Below are 13,950 nucleotides of genomic sequence, written 5' to 3'. Positions count from 1 at the left end.
TATATCATCTTGTTAAATTTAATACAATCCCAAGTACGATTATATAAAAAATAAACATTAATTTTATTAATTGGAATAATCAATTTTTCTTCGCTGGGGTAATGACAGCTGGCACTTCAAAGCAGATGACAGATTTGTCGCCATCTTTAAGCGCCCAATGTACCCGTAAATCGGTGTTGGGGTAAAAAGGCTCTATGGGGAAAACGTTTGTGTATATAAACTCTTCTCCAGCGGTCAAAGGGCAAGAAGCAGGCGTTCCATCGCTACGCGTCACTTGCGGGCAGGCACTGGACCCGGTAACCCCAAGAAACGGCAGCGGAAGGCCCGCGACCGTCGCGTAAACCTCGTTTACGAGCGTCTTCACATCAAATTCTGAAACAAGGTAGCAGATAAAAATTGAATGCTTATTTAATAGACATGAATTTGATAGTTACTGAACAATAAGCTACTAATTGATGGCCCATTAGGTATATATTAAAAGCTATTTACTGGCGTGAACTGTTTTAACAAATAACATTATAGTTTGCTGTAACTACATGGTTACTGTGAGAAGAGATCAAATCAGAAACGAGGAAAACCGTTGACGAGCGAAAGTAACTGCCATAGCGCAGCAGATTGGCAAGTTGAAGTGACAGTGGCCAGACCGCATAGCGCGCAGAACCGCTGGGGCCTTAAAGCACTGGAGTGTAGACCACGGACTGGTAGACGCACCGTAAGTCGTCCGCCCACAAGGTGGACAGACGACCTTGTTGTTTGAAGACGCGATAGATAGCTTCCAACTGGTTCTATTGAAAATCTATGTAGAAAGCATGTATGCAGCAATGGACGTCCTCAAGCAACTCAAGAAATGTATGATGAGGAACGTTTAAAGTCGATGGAAAAATAACTTCACTCAATCTTTGTCTTTGACTTACATAAATAGTAATCAAGTATATAAAATATATAATTAATCAAGTAATAAAAGTTTTATGACATTGAATGGAATTAAAATTGAGCCGTTTGATAATTTATGTCATAAAGCATAAGTGACACAAAATTGATTAATGAAATATTTTGTATAATGTTTATTTTTAATATAAGTTATTAGTACAAATACTAATAACTTAAAACACCATTTTGGTACATATTTTGTGATAAAATTAACCACACTGTCATAATGCGACTCTAGTTTTATAACCGTGTTTTATAAAATATAACCCAGTAATAACTCAAGCAACAGTGCGCTTGAAATTAAAGTCAGTTTGCTTTATCATATAGGACTGTTGAAGAAGAAATCATAATGTTACACAAGTATAGATTATAAAAACGTTAAAAGAAAGAAGAAAGTTAAAAGTTTCCGATACCACTTACCAGGTTTAAATTTTAAAACGACAGTAGTATTGGTGCCTTTTCGTAGCTTACAACTCTTCTTTCCACATGGTATTACCTGAATTCTTTCGCGCAGATTTTCAAAATTTACTCCTGAAACATATCAAAGTTTTGAATAAAAACTTTTAAAACTGATGTAATTAATAAACACTCTACCTGTGCAACGCAAAACGGTTCACAAAAAATAACAAACCAAAATAGTACAAATTAAAAAAATACGGATATTATGCACGAATTAATGCGCTTAAACTTGAATATACGGATAAAAAAACAATATTGGAAACTTGTTATCAAGGTGAAGCACTTAATTGTAGAAATATTATGAATAGCGTCTATTGTTCGTATCATTTACTGAACTAAATTTAAAATGAAGTAGAGAAATATGCTTATTCTGTTTAGTTAATATAAATAGACCTCCTTAATTTTTTCATGCTAAGAAAAAAACATTTTAAATGTTTAAAATATCAGATTGAGTATGATAAAACACATATTTTCTATAAAGACAAAATATGTTAAAATAATTAGTAATAACAATGATAACCTTTAATGAACATAGCAAAAGTGTATCAATAGTCTTCGAAATCCATTGTAACAAAAAGAATAAAATACTATATATACCCCGTCTTGATATTAAGTCCAAGATTCGTTACTTCGCAACACAAAACGCCGACATTTAGAATCAAACTACTGCATCCTTTCCGTTGAGTAATGAAACCCGGCGACTCAATTATTGTTGGAGATTCATTCGACCCCTGGCTATTTGACTAAACAGATAGGTACGTTTCATTTCTTTCCTCGAGATTATATTTGGGAGATAACACATAAGCACAGTATAGTGGCTAACTTTTTTTCTTCGATAAACACACATTCGCGTAATAATAAACAAGAAGTCTCCTTTAAAGACAGACGCAGTCATATTTGCATATTTTATTAAAAAAATATATATACTTAAGTTTCATACTAAAATTAGCAGGTTTTTTAAGAATTTATATTTTTAATAAGTCGCTTTAAGAATTTTATTACTCACTCACTCATTTTATCACTCAGTATTTTTTGGTTTCCTTTATTTTGTTAATGATGAAATTTATAAACATACTTATTACCTTTAGTTTTATGACATCCTTGTAGTTTATGTAAGCTCATAGCTGTATTGCTCGTGAAAGTAACTTTATAAGTGTTTATATTAAAACATCTATCAACTACCAATAAAACAAAAGCGTTCTAAACCCGTCTTGATGTAAGAGCCCACTACACAATCATTCCGACTTTTCGTCTCTTTCACAAAGAAAACACATAGAAACAGAACATTACAAAAAGTATTATATCACGTCTATAGACGCAGAAAAAGATAAATATTGTATTCAAATCACATGTTATCATTTCTTTACGAAATTTATGATGCTTCGATTTCGTTTTCAAGGGTACATATAACTACTATTATAATCATTGCATATATAAAAAAAGTGTTCTCTTGTTACAAACCTGTACGTTAGGTATATAATAAATGCTGAAGGTAATCGAGAATATTTAAGACTAAACTTTGATTTTACCTTCAAAACAGTGCTGTGGCGGATTCTCTCAATTAAAAGTAAATGAATCTTTATTGAGCTAATGTGTGAGTCTGCTCTCAGAGCGACTAGGCCACAGGTCATAACGTCTACACGATCACCTCTCGTAATTAAATTATAATTTTGACGTTTTAAATTCTTCATTACAATTTTTTATGCATACTGCGCAAAATAATTAGGTTTATAAAGTAAATGATCTCATCCGAAACGCAGTCATTTGAATAAGAATACTATATATCAAATACTAAGATACAAAACAATCCAAAAAGTATATATTTATATATATATATATATATATATAAACCACAGGCGCTATTTACTTATATTAATTAAATGTTATAGGAGGAAGCAAAACATATTTATTAAGTAACTTACCTTCACATTGTTCAGCAGGTGTTACATTCATTTCGCTCCATGCTAAAGTTATACATACACTTATAATGACAAAAGTAATAATATGTATGTTCGTCATATTTGCAAGTAACAACACGACTGTACGAGACGACGCAACGAATCGTATTAAATAAGAACTAAGTGGAGAGAACAAGTTTTGACTTTGGATCGTAAGGTCAAAGTTGCTCATGTTGCAAAGAGTACAAAACGAGCAGACAGCTTGAGGGAAACGGCAATTTGCACGGCAAATTTATATCCATATCCAAAAAAATAGACAAAATATTATTAATAAAGAGTGTTAAGGTGAAAATAAACTCATTTTTACTGCAATATATTTTATTTATTAATAATGAGGCAGTTTGGAGTGCGTGTTTAACAATAGTTTAATAAAAAATTAACATCGTAACATATAAAATAAAAAATTACAATATATGTCTTTGCCAGAGAGCTACTTTACAAAAAATATCGGCTCATAAATATATACAGAATGCATTTAGATGATTAAACATTATATACAGTCAATATATAAAATATGTTTGACGAATTATCAAACAATGTTGCATTAATACGATATATAATCTCTTTTTCCTTTTGTCTAATTAAAAATAAAAATAATACTGTAATCTTACATCGGAATACTTAGGTATATAAAAGCTTTCTCAAAGCTTAAATGTAGTCGCACATCTTTATACACGGGCTAACAAAATATATCGTCTTTAATGTCATCACTAAATCTCTAAGAGAATATAAAATTAAATAGCAAGTAACATCACTTAAAATGAAAAAATCAACTTGGTAACTTGATACAGATATGCAGGTCGATGTAAACCATAATGTTGTGGACTGACGATTTCAATTATCTTGAGGTCAAAACGTTTAGCTTTGTAAACATAGATAGAAGTTTCAAATAATATTTATAAACCTAATCTTAAACGATTTCCCATACCGTATACACATTAATTATTTATTTCGCCTAAGGTTGAGTAATAAATTATGAGGGTCCTGTTTTAAATAACCAGCCAATATCAAATCTTAGTGAAAATAAAAAACGAACAACGAAATTCCTGTTTAACAATTCAGCCTTCGGTCTTAAGTTTTTGTTTTATAATTTATACCTGAGAGAGATCAAACATGTCATGAAACATTATTTTTTAAATATAATATAAATCGAAAATTAAAGTAAATAATCAAATATCTATTAAAAAACATTAAAAAATGAAATATTAAGAAATAAGTTCACTTTAATATTTTTTTAAATATCCTGTGTTTGTGATAAGATGACATATGTGAAAATATTCATATTTTTAAATTATAATAAACGCATTAAGTGAGAAGTGCCATAAGGCGGGCGATTTGCTTCTAATTGGTAGTGTACGAGGTAGCAGAGCTCTAAAAGTTCTTCACATTACGGAAACTCGATAGCTTACTTTTAAACTACCTTTTTAATTAAAATTTGATATTCCACCGCATACCTAGGATGTACGTACTTAAGTACGTGACGTGATATGAGAACATACCGAATAGCTAAATATAAATTATTGGTGCTTGCAATATATTTTAATTAATGATTTTCAAATTAAACGAGACACTAAAATAATTATACAAGCCCTTTTAAATATTACACGGAGGCAAGTTCACATGTTACTTGGTATGAAACAGAAGGTGATTTTATATGAATCAGAACTTCGTGGGCGAATCTGCCATTGAAAAAAAACAACAAGTTTCCGGTGGAGTTTTAGTTGTCGCCTACATGGCATCCAGGTCAATTCAAATCGAAAGTTAAGATCATGGTATATTTTTAGATAATCCATATATTTCAACCCATATACTGATTAATCATTACATCAGTATAATGATAAGGCTCAGGGAATTCAAATTTGGTTGTAATATTCCCTTCATCGATTAAATGTCAGGTAAGAATCGGATTTAGCGAAATTCCACCCTCAAGTGGAGTTGAGGGGGTCTTTATTAGGTCTTTGGAACGGCTGGTGACAGATAGTAAACAATATCAAGAATCAGAAAGAGGCAATCTTTCTCGATCACCTTGACAGTACAATGTAGACTTTTTTAAAATAAAAAAAAATCATGTCATAAAAGAATCCTTTTTTTTGTACGTCATCTCCGACATAAAAGCCACATTGCCTTTATAAACGAAGTCAGTAATGCTAGGCGTGCAAGTACCCTTTAAAGGTGATAAATTGAATTACGCCTTTCACCTTCCCACAATGAATACAAAATTAAATTATATTTTTCATATTCTATTTAAATAAAAAAATTAATGCGTCTTAAAACTAAAACACAAAAATTGAGATTCACGAGTTAATACCTTTTTTGTGAGAATAATCTCGCCCGTAATATTTCCGATTTAAGATATTTTTTTTTGACCAGACAGTCACTACTGTTTAATTTAACGATTCCACAGGTTTAAAATAACGCAGATGGCGCATAACCTTTCCGTCTTCCTGGTTTAAAACCATTTTTTTTAAAGTAGCTAAGCTCGCAGGCTTCTGGGGAGCCTCGACTGAGGCCGCTACATACAACTATTTAACCGAATTGGGAGACCACCAAGCTCTTACATCGTTTCAGCGAACGCTTCAACATTTGACCAGGCTCATAGCTACCCACAAAGGAACCAGGGCCTGGGCTGTCACTAGTCTGTAATACCCACTAAACATTCCGAAGCGAATGCACCCGAGAGTGCCGTATATGCATGCACCTATCAATAACTTTTGTTATGGCCGTGCTAGCACATTTAACATAAATGAAGGATATGTTGTTTGCAATACTTGTTAAAACAATCTTAAAGATGAATAAGTTTCAAGTTTTATATAAAGTAAAATAAGTCTGACGAACATTATAGTTACGTTTGTTAAAATATTACTTCGCAGTAAGTTAAAAAAAAATTAAGCCCATAATATGACATGCATTTTTTAACATCGCCACTTATACTTCGGGAAATCATTACGTAATTTATACAAGGCATCCCATAAATCAACCTCAAACCGAAATAGCTTATTCAGCTAGTTATTGAAATAAGTAGTGGCTAGCTCAATAACCCCGCCCACTAACTTATAATAATAAGAAAAAAATACAGGTTATCAATCGATATAAATTTTGTTTCAGCAAAATCGGTTAAGTGTATAAAAATTTTAATACACGATTTGCCCAAAAGCGCTGTTTTCTTTTAAAATCAGACCATGGAAGTATAATTTATAGTTCGTTAATTGCATAAGGGTAACATTAAAGTAAAATGTTAACGATTCATAGTCATGGTTAAAGAAAGACAATCACAAGGTGTATAAAATTCGATAGCTTTTTTTCATGTCAGAGGTTTACTAGTATGTGAAATTTATTTCATTTATTTTCTACGGTAATGGGCAGGAGCTTCACATTAATTTATGGAACACTATAGAACATTGTTATATAAAAAATATCCTTTTTATATATAAACATTTTTATAAATGAGATTCATATAGATAGTCTGATATATATATATAGTTGCCCGAGAGTCGTTATGAAAAAGCAATGTAATAAATAAAAAATATCAACGAATACAGTCCCACCGAAACCGCTGTACGGCGTATAATGAAAGCGGGGCGAGGTCGGGACTGTGGAAAAAAGAGCATCGATCTTCGATCAGTCCCGCCAAGCATACCTTAGGTAAAGTAGAAAGTTAGAAAATAAAAAATAATCAAATGCATGCACACAATGATTATGGAGGTAGAAATTCTAGATACGACAATGCATCAGTTCAACAGGCACAATCGTTAATTGAGTATAAAACCAAATACATTACGGAAAAAACGAATATTTTTTTATTTACGATTTCTTAGTAAAATAAAGTTTTTCACTGCCGAACATATTGCATCAGCGATCTGTCGATTTGTACAATACAACAGAATAACTATGTTTAATATCTAGTTATACATATCGATATTAAAAAAAGATAAACGTTTAAGGTATACCGCTTTGATTATTTACAAATATAGATATAAAAGCAAAACTTACAGCACCACTAAATTCATGGACGAATATTTGAAGGAAATCTTTTAAAGACCATCATTAATTTTGTTAACAAATTGATTGCTTCCGTTGAACAAGAATGTGAGAAATAAATAGGTTCAAGTTAAACATGTAAAAAAATATTTTACATCCATTCTCTTTTAAATTTATTACTATTATCTTTAAATATCTTTAGCTATTTTATTACTTATAATCATAGGTTCTCATTGTGGACGGTACTGCGCCCCTAGATGGCGTTGGAAGTTTTTAGCGGTTCCAGAGTAAAATAGGAGGCGTCATGAAATACTTTGTAAAATGTTTATCTTATTATATAAACGGTACAACATTGAAATGAACATTAAGTATAAATGAATTCGATGGAATCAATGCAAGTAGGTATTTAAGTTCGAAGATTAAGACAGAAATAAATAGTGATAAGACCCGAAATTAGTAATGACAAACTTATTTCTTTTTTAAATTATAGTAACATTTGTGCACAGTTTATTTGTACTGAAAACGGGTAATAACATGTGTTAATCAAAAATGTAATACTTTATAACAGCGGTGTCGTAACATGTACAAGTAGCATAAAATAAATCAAATTTTGAATAATTCATGTTGAACTTAAACTTTTCAGAATATATTAAAAAATATGTTTCATAAAGCTCTTTGAGCGAGTAAAACATAGCCACAGTTCGATGGGGGTGCTTCGGACAAATATTTGTCCATGTTTAGTAAAACTCGTGAAGGATCAGTTCCAACATCATATTCGCTTATAGCTCGATATATCGCCTGAAAAATATATATAAGCCATGTAGTATAAATAAATTTACGGAAAATAAAATTAGGTCTTCTTGCACGCAAACATATTGTCTATTGCAAAACACAGTTACAAAAATCAATATAAAAATCACCACCTAATTATATAACCTATACACTAAATTATTTTAATTTCTATGTACTCACTTGAAATGCAGGCTGCTTTCCGTTATGGAAGATGCCCCTGCTACCATGCAACACGAACACACCGTGCTCTGTCGCGTCGGAGCACGCGTCCCCATACATGCACTGGTCGGAGCGGTAGTTGTAGCGACACGACAGCACATACACCGCACGCTCATGGTAGTGGAATATTATATTTATTATATCCTAAACAAAACGTATTACATGCCTTAACAACGTTAGATTCAACTACAGGACAATATTCATTACAAAGAGAATATAAAAAATTCGGCATTGTTTGGGAAAATTGTTTATGAAACTTTATTTACACTTTTTTATGTAAAATTATTGTAGTGATCCTTAACAATTGTATAAAAAATTAAAAAATCAATGCAAGAAAACACCAAAACACTATTCAAGTCAAACCAATGTACTTGCTTGGTTTCAGTTTGAAGTTGTTGCTTACTTTTTAGTAGTTACAGCTTCATCAGAGCTGAGTCCATTAAGCGGAAGGGTCCATGAACTTAAAAAGAAACAAAGCTGGACGAGCGCGTTCACGATGCACGAAGCCGTTCTCACGTAACTAAGCGCTCTACCTGAGTAGAGCTGTGTAAGTGTTAATGTTGTGTGGATACACACACTTGGCTTGGGACAGCAACATGGATCACAGGCGAGCCAAGGAGGGATCCGAATCCAACCTTGGTTTATCCACGCTATTCGCAGTAAGGGAGCAGGCGGCCGCCCCCTAAAAAGGGTGTTGTGAAACCCAATGTGAGAGAAATGCATTTATACCATGTCAATAACAGATACCCATAAATGCATCCTTCTTGTTACCACTAACCAATGAGATAAGTTGTGCAATATGTGGTGTAAACTCTCTCTCACATACACTGTATATTGACTAACCTGGTCACCCCATGGTATATAGAGTTTCCATTTCAGCATTATGGGTGTTATGTAATCAACCCACCCGAATGTTCTCATCCTTGTTAAGTTCATTAGCATCACACCAGAGTTTAAACCTGAAATATTCATTTAATAAAATGTACAAATTAGTTATTATCATATAAAGGCAGAGTTTATTAGTTATGGATAAACCTCTCAGCTCAAAATATTAACAGAGAAACAACAAAATGATGAACATTGAATTCCTATATGCTTATTCTGTTTATATTACAGGCCTTCAAGTATCATCACCATCACTTCAGATATATAACATCCACTACTGGACATAAGCCTCTGCCAATTATTTTCAATAAGACTGGTTTAAAGCAACTGCATCTAGCACATTTTATTAAGATATACATAGGTATAGATAGTATATTTTATACAAAAAAAATACAAATTCAGTTTTTCTTTTCAAAACTCATTTGATAGGATTATATGACTCAAAGTGTTAATTTTACTTTAAAAGTTGCAGCTGTTGAGTTTCTGGCCGGCTCTCCTCAGCAGGTAAGCATTCTATGGAGCTTATGACTTATTATGTTAAAAGAATTAACAATTTAAATGCGTATGTAATTGCCGACTTGATGAAGATAATTGTAAAAAACTTTAAAGTGGCGAATGTATAATTTATCAGCAAAAAGCCTTATAGCTCTTTTTTTACAAACATACTTTATAAGTGTACACACTCTGAAGTATCTTAACATTAATTTATTTTTATATTTGAATGCAATAGGCAAATAACTTGTGACAGTAATGTCAGACAGAAAATGGTTAAGAACTATTTACTAGACCTATGATTATTTATCCTTTAATTCATTTTTTTCTTTCTCTGTTTCTTTATTCTTTCTTTATCATAATATATTTATAATATGTATTAGGACCTTGAATAAGTTTTCGCTGTTTTTTTTTTTTCAAAACAAAATTATTTAAAATACAATGCTTACAATGACATTACTCAAAGTATTGTCCATCATTAGAGACCACTTTCTCCCATCTCTCTGATAGCAATTGAATCCCCCGTCGGAAAAATGACTCATCTTTCGAGGCAATCCATGAATCAAGCCATTTTTCGGCTTCTTCAAAAAAATGGAAGCGCTGCTCGCTTAAACCGTGCGCCATCGACCGAAACAAGTGGTAATCGGAGGGGGCCATGTCCGGTGAATACGGCGGGTGGGGTAGAACTTCCCATTGAAGTGTTTCCAGGTAAGTTTTGACTGGTTTTGCCACATGTGGCCGAGCATTATCATGTAATAAAATCACTTTGTCGTATCTCTGCTCGTATAGTGGCCGCTTTTCTTTCAGAACGCGACTCAAACGCATCAATTGAATTCGATAGCGAGCTCCCGTGATAGTTTCATTAGGTTTAAGCAGCTCGTAATAAATTACGCCCCACTGATCCCACCAAATGCAGAAAAGCTTAGAACCATGGATATTTGGTTTAGGCGACGATATTGATGCGTGACCCGGCATACCCCACGATTTTTTTTGCTTTGGATTGTCGTAGTGAATCCACTTTTCATCCCCAGTGACGATACGGTACAGAAAACCTTTTCTCTTTTGTCGTTGAAGCAACAATTCACACATGATAACGTCGCACTACGTCTCTCGGCTTCAACTCATACGGCACCCAATGTCCTTGCTTTTGGATCATTCCTAACGCTTTTAAACATTTTGAAACTGTTGACGCATCTACTTGTAACGTTTTCCCAAGCTCTACTAACGTCTGACATGGATCTTCTTCAAGCAATGCCTCCAATTCTTTGTCTTCAAATTTTGTCGGTGCTCCAGAACGCTCTTTGTCTTCAAGGTCAAAATCATTACTTTTGAAGCGCCTAAACCAGTCTCTGCACGTTGTATTCGACAAAGCATTGTCACCATATGTCTCAACGAGAATTCTGTGTGCTTCTGCTGCACATTTTTTCAGAATAAAGCAGTGCAATAAAATTCCCCACAAAAACACTTTATTTGGCACAAAAGTACACATTTTCACAAAAGGCAAATAAATATGTAGTTGACACTGTGGTAAACTCTATTCTTCTATAATTTGAGGTTACATATAGCACTACTTTGGTGATTTGTTACCGTACGAAATTCCAGGCACAGAGTGCCGCAACGACATCATTCAAAAAACAATGAGAATTTATTCAAGGTCCTAATATTATTATAGTATTTATGCCAAATAAGTATGTATGTTTGTTTTCATAATATAGTTGTCTGTATGTGATTGCCTCATGTGATAAGACCACCCTTTGTACTTTTTGGTGTGTTATTATGAAACTATTTATATGTATTCTAGCATGAACAACAAACAATATTTAAAAAGCCTACAAGAAGACATAGTAATTAAGACTTTAATATGTAGAAATTTTAATTTTGATAATGCTTTTCCCTACTTTTTTATCAGTACATTATTATTTATTTGAAACCATTAATTTTTGGATTGGGTGTACTTTATATTAACTGGCAGTAAATATGCTATACATTCACCTCTTTAATACTTTTACATTTTTATCCAATAAACCTGTACCTACAATAAGACAAAGTAAAAATATTACCAAATTTTCCATAGAAAGGATGTTTTGCAAATCTTGGATACCATGACACATTTGGGTTATCATCTTCAGGTGCCATAGCTGATATTTGCGATGTATTAAACTTTGTGAAAATATTCCATAGTTCATCTACAGGCTTCAAAAACAGAGTATCCGTGTCAACATAAATCATTGCATCAATATGAGGAATTAGTTTCTGAAATAAGAAAATGGACCCATTGTACCAAAAAGGTATGATAAAGATATACAGTTACTGAAGATTGCATTTTTTATGCACCTTTTCTTCGTTTCAGCCGATAGACACTCACTGCAAAACATAGACATGCCCTAAAGATTGCCACAATTTCTGGTGGGGCATCCCAAATCTCATAACTTCCCTTTAATTGTATCGTTCGTCCACTGAATAGAGTGCCTATCCACGCTGCATATACCTGCCCTTGGTTACTAGAGAACTTTTCAACCCCAAGAGCCAACAGTTGCTTGAGCAATATGCCCTGCCTATTGCTACTTCACATGAACAATTCTTTGAGCTATGACAATTATGTTGGTTTTTCTGCATATCTCCTCATTTCTGATTCAATCATGCAGCAAAATATTGTATAAAGCCCGCTTTATTGCTTTCTGGGTGACCTTGAGTCTACTTATAATAAAAATAATTAATAATATGAGAGAGATAAATCTAAACTGTTATAATTTTTTTATTGCTATTATCTGTTTTCCTCAGAAATGTGTGGGTGTTTATCTCTATCAATACAGCTATAATTGGTATCCAATAAACAAAAACCTTTTTTATTATTGAATAACATTGGTCCTTTTATTTTCTGGTATTTATAATTTTAATTGAAAAGTACTGGTAGTGCATATTTAATTAAAAATATACCTAACAAAATTAATATCAAATTTACACACTCTATAGAATGTTTTCTATTACTTACAGGTATAAATAAACGTTGAGCAGCACATTTACTGAATAAATTCATCCAGTCTTCTGCGTGTTCTTCAGGGAAAAAGATCCTTTGTAATTCAAAATCGAGTCGACCCTCTACTATAGTCTTCCACTTTTGTAAAGTATTATTAAATAAACCTCTTAACTTATCATCAGTAAAAATTACAAAATACACAGGGGTTTTTGTAAATAATAGCACTGACTTGATTACATTCAAAGACTCATTAAATCTTGAATCACAAACAACAAAAGACATAACTATTCTGCTTGTCGACAAACCAGAAGAAACTGAATCTCTGTAAAAATAATTATAGACGATGGATAAAACTTATGTGATAATCCATAAAGTTTAATAAATAGATCCAATATTTAAGTACTCCAATAATTGTATGAACTTACTTTGACTGAAGGTTTGTATTAATATACGCTTTTAAATCTTTTAAATTCCCTGTGTGTGAACGTAATGTGTATAAATATATAGCTATAAAAACAAAACTTAAAATAACAATAAGTTTACAAAGAGGTAGTCGTCTCATGGTCCCCAATATTTTTGAAATACTTTTGGTGGATTAGCTTACTGTTACTTAATTTAAACTAGCATTTTATATTTTGCAAACAAGTAACTGCATGAAATATCAACACAAACAAAACAGTTCAAAAAGTAAATCAAGAAAGCGACCATAGACAAATAATAACTGAACTATACATGCAGAGGTTTTCTAATGACATACTGATGGACATTTTACCGACAAAGAGTAAGGGAGGAAACTCGACGTAGAATTGCACTTGGGCACCTGACATTATACTGAATTGTGACAATAGCACTACTTTAAAAATTTGTTTTTTTCTTATATAACATTACCTAATACCAATATTTGATTAAATCATAGGTAATTACTGTAATTGAAGCAAACTATATAAACTAAAAAAAATTTCAATTAAATGACCAGTCGATCTGTTCCCCATCCGCAAAATGTCAAGTCAGAGACGTGTCTAACGGGTAAATGTCTGTCTATCAAATGTCTTTCGGTAATATGTCAGGATGCGGTAAGACGATATAACGCGAAAAAAGCACATCCATCATAATCTTCGAAATGTTTTAAAAAATGAGACGAGGTGAGTTTAAGTTCGAGTTCCTTTCAGATCAATAATCTATAAAATGTGTGCTTAGTAATAATTACTAACGTGTTGCACAAATTTTCGCAAAATAGGAAGGTAAGCCCACAAATAATCT

At 32.5% G+C, this 13,950-nt stretch overlaps 2 protein-coding genes and 1 long non-coding RNA gene across 3 annotated transcripts; 1 reads left to right on the top strand and 2 right to left on the bottom strand.

The window, feature by feature from the left end:
- Positions 1 to 2: 2 nt before the first annotated feature.
- LOC137919765 (ecdysteroid-regulated 16 kDa protein-like) lies at positions 3 to 3,462 on the bottom strand. The gene is made up of 3 exons (XM_068762945.1): positions 3,312 to 3,462; positions 1,351 to 1,461; positions 3 to 372 (listed from the first exon to the last, which is right to left on the bottom strand). The coding sequence occupies exons 1-3, from the start codon at positions 3,406 to 3,408 to the stop codon at positions 80 to 82; spliced, it is 501 nt and encodes a 166-aa protein (XP_068619046.1). The 5' UTR covers positions 3,409 to 3,462; the 3' UTR covers positions 3 to 79.
- Positions 3,463 to 6,819: 3,357 nt separating this feature from the next.
- shams (glucoside xylosyltransferase 1 shams) lies at positions 6,820 to 13,376 on the bottom strand. Its single transcript, XM_068762988.1, has 6 exons — positions 13,116 to 13,376; positions 12,706 to 13,012; positions 11,774 to 11,966; positions 9,180 to 9,295; positions 8,298 to 8,480; positions 6,820 to 8,123 (listed from the first exon to the last, which is right to left on the bottom strand). Exons 1-6 carry the CDS (start codon positions 13,250 to 13,252, stop codon positions 7,989 to 7,991), a joined length of 1,071 nt encoding a protein of 356 aa, XP_068619089.1. The 5' UTR covers positions 13,253 to 13,376; the 3' UTR covers positions 6,820 to 7,988.
- On the top strand, positions 10,169 to 12,804 carry LOC137919795 (uncharacterized). The gene is made up of 3 exons (XR_011106743.1): positions 10,169 to 10,421; positions 11,895 to 12,001; positions 12,708 to 12,804. It is a non-coding gene; the product is annotated as an uncharacterized lncRNA (long non-coding RNA).
- Positions 13,377 to 13,950: the final 574 nt, after the last annotated feature.

This window comes from Battus philenor, unplaced genomic scaffold (genome assembly GCF_028537555.1).
Source record: "Battus philenor isolate CCGP_79_NKW_IND1 unplaced genomic scaffold, ilBatPhil1.0.hap1 SCAF_17, whole genome shotgun sequence".
Taxonomy (NCBI): domain Eukaryota; kingdom Metazoa; phylum Arthropoda; class Insecta; order Lepidoptera; family Papilionidae; genus Battus; species Battus philenor.
This window is presented reverse-complemented; position numbering and strand designations above follow the sequence as displayed.